This window comes from Sebastes fasciatus, chromosome 5 (assembly GCF_043250625.1).
Source record: "Sebastes fasciatus isolate fSebFas1 chromosome 5, fSebFas1.pri, whole genome shotgun sequence".
In the NCBI taxonomy this organism is placed as follows: domain Eukaryota; kingdom Metazoa; phylum Chordata; class Actinopteri; order Perciformes; family Sebastidae; genus Sebastes; species Sebastes fasciatus.
In genome coordinates this window covers 18,971,303-18,979,837 of record NC_133799.1, presented here as the reverse complement: position 1 = coordinate 18,979,837, position 8,535 = coordinate 18,971,303, and the positions used below count along the sequence as shown (strand labels likewise).

Here is an 8,535-nt window from a genome sequence, read left to right as displayed (position 1 = left end):
ATATACATATTGTATACATAAAAGCACAATCAATTCATAATATGGTTGTATCAGACTTAATCACACTTAAAAAACAGAGCACAAATGTAAGTTGCTTTCTCAGTTTCAGAAATTGTTCTTGGTTTCCTTTTTACAAGGAAACAGAAACATTTCATACTAAATATGGATAAGTCTTGCTTCAGTAAGAAAATGAAAACAAACATCTGTCAGAGGAAGTGATGGTTTTTGACCAGAAGAGATATTGGGCCGGTTACCTTAGTAACTAACCAGCAGCTAAAAACACACACTCACTCTCGCTGTCAGAGCAGGAGGCAACATCATGGACGAGCTCGGTAAGACGACTGTCTTTCATGTTTTACGCTGCTGATCACCCTCAAATCGATCCGTGGACAGATTGTTAGATATGAAATGATTTTTATAATTCTAGAACATTCAGTGAAAGGTTCTATGATTCACAATTGATGTAGAAAATAGAGGTGAAAAGAATAACTGATCGTAGAATAAGATGACAGTGCTTTACACTACATATTCTGTGACTCACACCAAGTACAGTATACAAGTACACTGTACATTTAAAGGCAGTTCAGCGTGTAATTATTTGAATAACTTTTTTTTTTGCACTGTGTTGTTAGTGTGTCTTGGTTTTATACTGTCATTTTTTATCGTGCTGTTTATTACTTGTAAACTATGCTGCCATTTTAGCCAGGACTAAAAATAAAGATACAAAATATATATAAAATCAAAGAAATGATTGGGCTTCACTAGTTATCAAAACATACATTCTATGTCTTGAAAAAAAATACAACCATTTGATTTAATTTCACTATTTTCTGAAAAAGTTAGAGGATGTTCAGATGTTTCTGAGATGTGAAGACATGATCAACTGTCAAAGACAACAGTGCTATAAGCTGAACATTTCTTCTTTTCTTTTCTCGTGTTTAGTATCTTCCCATTTTTGTTAGAAGTGTGGCTTTACATTGTGTGAAGGAAAGTTGAATTTGGCGTAATATTTTTCACATATCTTGCAACATTATCATAAGTTTCACTTCTGCAACACGTCGTAGCATCACTTCCTGAGGAAGCTGACTTGCATGTAGCAACCTCAAACGAATCGACCAGCACCTTTTTCTGTACATGGAGGTGATGGCTCTATCTCACTTCACAGGAAATATTTCACACCAAATATATTATACACATCCTCCCTGGTTTAAAAGTGAACACCCAGAAAGCACAATCAATGTGCTTTAGCGAATATGTTTTGTAAATGCTGCATGCCTGCATAATATATTTATGTTTATGTGTGTGGTTAGAAGATTTATGGCCTGTATCCTGCCACAGATTTGCTGTTGGAGGAGCTGGCCCTGAATTCAGCGAGTTCAGAAAGCGTCAATGAGAAAAACAGCAATGATCCAGCTGCTGGAGAGGTGAAGACAAAGCCACAACAACTACAAACTTACACTGTACCAAAACTATGTTCATTTTCACCTTTTTCAGTTGTAGTCAAACCTGAAATGTATTGTCAAGCGACCAATTAACAAGTTAACAATTAGGAACTTCATATGATGGATTAACTTGTAATCTTGCTACTTCATTAACAGAAACTCTGGTGTATTTTGGTTGTGTGTCAACAGGTGCCAGGTGCAGTTTATGCTGGACTTGCCGAGAAAGGAAAAGGTCCAGTCAGCTCAAATGTGTACAGGTGAAGCACAAGCTTAACGCTCTTGTTCACCCCTGATTCACATTTTCGTTGTGTAAACTGTGAATAAGAAACAGGAAATTACTTAAAATTCATTGCACAGTACGTTATAATTATACAGTCTTCCACTTTAAGGCAAGACACTACAGGAAAAAACATCGTCAATTTTGAGATTTAGGGCTATTCTGCTTATCATGTCTTCAGACTAGTGGAATGAAAATATCCAAAATACACATTTAGGTGTTTATTTTACTAGTTTGTCTATTTGCTTCTGTAGATTTCTCCTAAATCTGCAACATTATATAATGCATTATTTGCATATTTAAACATAACATTTCAGAACTTGTAATACAAAAGATAATTGCTTTAATGTAAGTGATCAACGGGGGAAGTTCCATGGTGATATTTATTAGTTAAAGATTTTTACCTTATTCACCTGTAGTGTCTTGCAAAATGTATGAAAGTTTCCATATCTTTGAAGGCTGTTTTCTCAAAATAAAGTTTTTCCTCATAGTATGACTCAGAAATTTCCACTTCAGTAGCTCTTACACACACTAAACTTTCCTGTTTCATTCCTATCTATATTCTGAAGGTTTCTACAGAGCAGTTTGTTCATATATCATTCATAGCTTGATTTATACAACAATTCATTTCTAAAAACATGGCGACATTGTCTTTTTCATGGTTGTTGAGAATATTTTCTGATTTATTGAGTGTTTAAAATAGATATCCTAAATTCACTCTGTAAAAACCTCTGATGTTAATATGTCAACAACATGAAACAATCATTTTGAACCTGGCTTTATCCAATGTTCACATTTTTGTTCTGGAAATGTGTGTAAATTAGAACATATTTATTAAGATAATGCCTCATTTGCATATTTAAACATACAATTTCAGAAAACTTGTCATATAAAAAATAATTGAAGTTTCATGATGTTATCTATTGGTTAAAACTTTTACTATATTCACCTGTAGTGTCTCCCCTTAAAGCATCTTAACGTACACAATGATCTAACTGACTTAGTAACGTGCAGCAGAAATATTCCTACCAGACTTTTTGACAGATTATAAATTACACCACATCATGAGCATTTCCTTACGTCTACAGTTCATAACTCTACATTACATTATTGTAAAATATCACCCTCAGATTATGTTCAGAGACACAGTTTTCCTTCAATAGGAGCTTGTACCGTACCAATGGGGTAGTTTGTGTTCTTGGAGGTTAATTTGAGATATTATGCTCTCTCATTTTCTCCTCTCTGTGTTTTAGTGATCTGCCAGCTCCTGTAGCAGCTTCCCCGACCCCCGACTCACCCACTAAGGAGCTGGATGCCATCTTGCAGGATATGCTGGGTCTGGGACACGGGGTCAGTACAGTCAGTGTCCGCAAGTTCACGTCTCATAATGATTGAATCTATTTTGGTATGTTAAAGAATAATACACCATATAAACTGGTGATGAGAGAGAACAGTGGATGTGCAGTAATAAACTTTCCAAACATGAGTGAAATTAACCAGGTTTAACAACAGAGGGCAGCATTGTACTAATGTCAACACTGCACAGCCTCAAGTCATAGCATTTCAGTATGGAGCACTGATAAGCACCAACTTTATCATATGGCTAAAAACAATGGTATTTGTGCTTACTTGTATCATCATTTTAGGATCCAGTGTCTTCAACGACCCCACCGCCTCTCACACAAAAACAGTCTGTGAAAAAAAAGAAACCAGAAGGTGAGCAACAGGAGAACAAGGAGAGCAACAGCAATACAGCAGGTTCAGACGCAAACACCTCAAAGACCTCGAGCAAGAAAACAGATACTATAGATGACCTGCTAGGAGGGCTGAGCTCCGACTTGGAGAAGATTGGCGTACGCACCGCGGCCAAAGGCAACTGTGCTTCCTGCAACAAAAGCATTGTGGGAAAGGTACAATAAGCCACATAAACAAATGAGCAAGCATTTAAATATTGTAGATTTAACAAAAAAAGATGCAAAGTCAGCCTTATATAGTTGAATCTGATAAAAACCTCTCATTGTTCTCTTTGTACTACATTTTTCTCTCCTCTTCTGTAGATGATCACGGCGCTGGGTGAAGTGTGGCACCCCGAGCACTTTGTGTGTTCGGAGTGTAAGACGGAGCTGAGCACCTCCGGCTTCTTTGAGAGAGAGGGACGGCCGTACTGTGACAAAGACTACCATCAGCTCTTCTCTCCTCGCTGTGCCTACTGCAAGGGGCCCATTATCACGGTGAGCAAACTAAAACTCTTGTAAGAATAGATCACTTTTCAAAACAAAAGGAATTCCTATCACATACTTAAACCTGCAGTAGGCAGAATATTTTTGGCATCATTGGGCAAAAATTCCATAATAACCTTTCAGCATATTGTAATTCAAGTGTTATGAGAGAAAACTCTGCACCTCCTCATGGCGCTGTTTTAAAAAATCTAGCCTGTGACAGGACACTTTGGCCAATCATAGGTCAATTCAGAGAGAGCGTTCCTATTGAGCGTTCCTATTGGCTGCGCTCCGGCTGGTGGGCGGTGCTTGGTATTTTCTCAACTGATCTCAACATGGCTGCCGGGTCACAAACTTCCTCATTTTACAGCTAAACAGTACACTACAAGGTGTTTCTGAAAACATCTGAGGCGAGAAATAGTCATTACATTAACAGAATATTGATTCATATTTGATTAGCGCTGCCTAGTTTCGCGATTGATTGACAGCTGCTCAGAGACGGCTAGGCTCCAGCTCGGCTCTGATTGGTTGTTTTCCTCCGGTTACCTTTTTTTTAATCATATTTGCTCCCATCTGCCTACTGCTGCTTTAAATGCCACACTTAGTTTTCTGATCCTAATGTGTTCCGTCATATATTACATCCAGTTATTTAAACAATAATCTTTTGAAGATTGGATGATGACATACAGCAGCATGTAGTTAATTTTTCTAGACGTATCCCTCATGTCGTCTTAACAAATAAAACACAAAACCATATTGGGATTCTGCAGCCTGGGCTTATGCTGCAGACCAAAGTCATTAATCAGAAACTAATGCAACTTCTCCAATGATTCACTTCATGTGGTTTAAAATCCACATTTTGGTGCTTCCTTACATCCGAACATGTGAGACGAGACAAACCTTTATCCTAATCCTTAAAGGAAGTAAAAGCATTATGTAATATATCTCTGTCTGGCTGGTTTACCAGAACATCCTGACAGCTCTGGACCAGACCTGGCACCCCGACCACTTCTTCTGTACACACTGCGGAGACCTGTTTGGACCTGATGGTGAGAGGCATTCATTTATCTTCACTGGAAACCACAACTTCAGCAAATAATGATATGTATTATCACTCTGAATTAATCGTAAGTGTCTTATACATGTCCCAGGTTTCCTAGAAAAGGATGGGAAGCCATATTGTTGCAAGGACTTCTACCACCTCTTTGCTCCCAAGTGCTCGGGCTGTGGGGAGTCAGTGAAGGCGAACTACCTGACTGCAGCCAACGGCACCTGGCATCCAGAGTGCTTCGTCTGCGCAGTGAGCCTCTTACCTCAGACCACACACACGGCTCTGGCTCACACACAAGCCTGGGAATAAATGAGAAAGATACCCACACATTTGCTTTATTTGCAACATTTAGACCACAAGGCTGATGAGAACCTTATGTCTGATGAATACGTTGCGGTTGAAATGATGCAAATAAATCAAGGAAACCATATTCCTCAGTGTGGGTATCTTTTACATTCTCTTCAAACCTACTTCTGTATGCAGCATCTGGTCAAAAACGGTTCAGTGTGCAGCTTTTACTTCTGCTTCACCCGGCTATGAGCAATTGTTAAACATAAAGTGCTCTCAGTAGAGATGCTGACATGAGGTAGCAACCTTTCATAGTTTATGGCCCCTAAAGAGAATCATTCTTGACTGGAAAATACAATGTTCATAAACCTGAACATGAAATACATAAAATACATTGCTCTTTAAACCTACCGCTCAAAGATTAACAACATCACATAAAACATGGAACACATCCAACCATAGACGTAGAAGTGTACATAGGCCGTTGGTTTGTGTTCGGCATTTTGGCCGTCGCTATCTTGTTTTTTTTGCAACCCGAAGTGATACGAGAGGGTGGAGCTTAGTACAACTGAACGCTGAATAAGCCATTTTTAGGCGATCAAAAATTTTATAATTAAGTTTCATGAATTGAAAACACTGGGAGATGGTTAAAGTTGTAAGATGAAAACACGGACAATGGTGTGGTAGCGACCTGTCAATCACAAGGTAGCCACACCCTAAAGCATACCCTGCTTTATGGTCTATTTGACTCAAAATGGGACCATAATTTACTAAATGAACATCATGCTGTATTGAAGAAGACTTGAATCTAGCGATTGAGACCATAAACTCATGTTTACTGAGGTAATAAATCAAGTGAGAAGTAGGGTCATTTTCTCATAGACTTCTATACAATCAGACGTCTTTTTTGCAACCAGAGGAGTCGCCCCCTGCTGGCTATTAGAAAGAATGCAAGTTTAAGGCACTTCAGCATTGGCTTCACTTCTCAGACCCGGAGGTAGCCCACGGCATCCAACCCAATTATTACTACAATTTTATCATCACCATCGCAACCAGCAACTGTCCATTAGCAGAGAACCTAAACATTGTTTTACATGGCACAGTCAGGGTCAGGATTGTACCTGGCCCTTGGTAACCTACATCTATCTCCAGAGGTCAGGAGGTCAAACACTGCATTAAGCGGATGAAGTGGACACTCGAAAAGTGGCCGAGCGTTTTTAATCAACCTCCTGCTGAAAATAAATGAGGTAGTTCATAAAATGTAGCACCTCTGATCTTTCTGGCCACTCTCACTCTGCTGTGCTGCAGCCTGGTCTCATCAACAGTAGAGAGATTTTCATACCATGAAATGTTACAACGAAACCTACAACTATTTCTGCTCATCTTATGAGTTTGATTTAGCAGCAAGATAGCTTGAGAATGCTTTAAATAATGTTCATTGAATACCTATTCCAAAAAGTTAAATTTCCATGCAGTACTAAAGCTATGGTATGTTTTAGATAAGGATAAGCAGTAATATTAGTGTACATGGGGCTCAATCATGGTTCTTTAAATGCAAACATACTTATCCAGATTTTACACTATTATCCTTCATCCTCCATGTTATCTCTAATCTTTTTTCTCTGTGTCTCTTTATCCTCTCTTCCACCTTTTCCCTATGTCTCTGTCTTCTGTTCTTTTATCCAGGACTGTCTGAAGCCCTTCACTGATGGCTGTTTCATGGAGCTGGATGGTCGACCCCTCTGCTCACAGCACTTCCACTCCCGACAGGGCACTCTGTGCGGCGGCTGCGGCGAGCCCATCACGGGCCGCTGCATCTCTGGTCTCGGTCGCAAGTTTCACCCTGAGCACTTTGTGTGCGCCTTCTGTCTGCGGCAGCTCAGCCAAGGCATCTTCAAGGAGCAGAAAGGGAAGCCGTACTGCTCGCCTTGCTTTGACAAACTCTTTGTGTGAGACATACAGTATACAACGTACTACTAATGTAGCAGGAAACAATCAAATGCAGCATCACTGTCATTGTTGAGATTAGTATTTCCCCACAGTATGGGTGATACATTAAAGGGGACTTGTGCTAATTTTCAGGTTCATACTTGACTATGTTTACACATAATGTTTCTCATACTGTCAGTCTGAATATACTTGTAATCTGAAACGATACGTTTTAGCCCCTACCATATGCAGAAATATTCAAATACACCATTTTAGAATAGGCAAAAATAACACATTTGTAATGAATGCAAACAACCGCATAGTTCAATTAGCATAAAGTGGGCATGTCTGTAAAGGGGAGACTCGTGGGTACCCACAGAACCCATTTTCATTTATATATCTTGAGGTCAGAGGTCATGGGAGCCCTTTGAAAATGGCCACGCCAGTTTTTCCTCGCCAACATTTAGCATAAATTTTGAGCCTTATTTAACCTCCTTTGCAACATTCACGTATGCTATGGTTGGTACCAATGGATTCCTTAGGTTTTTCTAGTTTCATATGATGCCAGTATCTAGCTTTAAATGTGAACCCAGTACAACCTCCGAAAGACTGAATAACGGCCAGGTCCGCCATTGCTTTTTAAAGGGTTCATTAAAAATCTATACAGCGTTTTGGAGAATCAATATAGTATCCCAAAACATAATATAACATTTTCTTACACCCCCACACACTGTCTGGGTTGTCTTATTTCACAGTTTATGAGTTGGTAGACACTCCAGATACCCAAATGTATGAGCGCAAACACTGAAAAAGTCAGTTTTTCATGATATGTCCCCTTTAAATGAGGCAACTATTCTTACATTACAAGAGTGTATTTACATTGGTACAGATGAGCAATAAAAGTTTAATTTTTTCAGTACTTCTTGGCCAACTGAGGTACCTGACATTTTTATGAATTACAAATTAAGAGTGTAACATGAAATGTGACATAAATTATTAATAGATAATATAAAAAAGATCAAAGGAAAAATACTCTCATTGTAACATAATTAATGACATGGTTGTAAAACACGAGGAAAATACCTATTTCCCATGATAAAAACATGGAAGAAACGTTTTGCATATGTGAACTTTGGATGGTACTAAAAGGTGTGTTGCAGACACTTGGGCTAAATTATATAGAATCTCATACATCATGATCACATAAAAATGTATAAATGGAGAAAGAAAAACACAGAAGTGCAGTTTTAATCCGTGGTTTCCATTAAGCTATCCTCCGTTTGCCATAAGAGTTGGCAGTGTGGAGATAGTCTCTGGCAGTATGGAGCA

The 8,535-nt window shown here is 38.8% G+C and overlaps 1 protein-coding gene across 1 annotated transcript; it reads left to right on the top strand.

The window, feature by feature from the left end:
• Positions 1-261: 261 nt before the first annotated feature.
• lpxn (leupaxin) lies at positions 262-8,319 on the top strand. Its single transcript, XM_074635499.1, has 9 exons — positions 262-332; positions 1,339-1,424; positions 1,632-1,699; positions 2,973-3,069; positions 3,366-3,629; positions 3,777-3,950; positions 4,906-4,987; positions 5,090-5,238; positions 6,964-8,319. The coding sequence occupies exons 1-9, from the start codon at positions 320-322 to the stop codon at positions 7,228-7,230; spliced, it is 1,200 nt and encodes a 399-aa protein (XP_074491600.1). The 5' UTR covers positions 262-319; the 3' UTR covers positions 7,231-8,319.
• The last annotated feature ends 216 nt before the right edge of the window (positions 8,320-8,535 follow it).

Bases quoted from the DNA above. Each gene is read 5' to 3' on its own strand.
- lpxn (XM_074635499.1), top strand. The intron at 1,700-2,972 runs GTGAAGCACAAG...TCTGTGTTTTAG, and splicing joins GTCAGCTCAAATGTGTACAG to TGATCTGCCAGCTCCTGTAG. The intron at 5,239-6,963 runs GTGAGCCTCTTA...TCTTTTATCCAG, and splicing joins CAGAGTGCTTCGTCTGCGCA to GACTGTCTGAAGCCCTTCAC.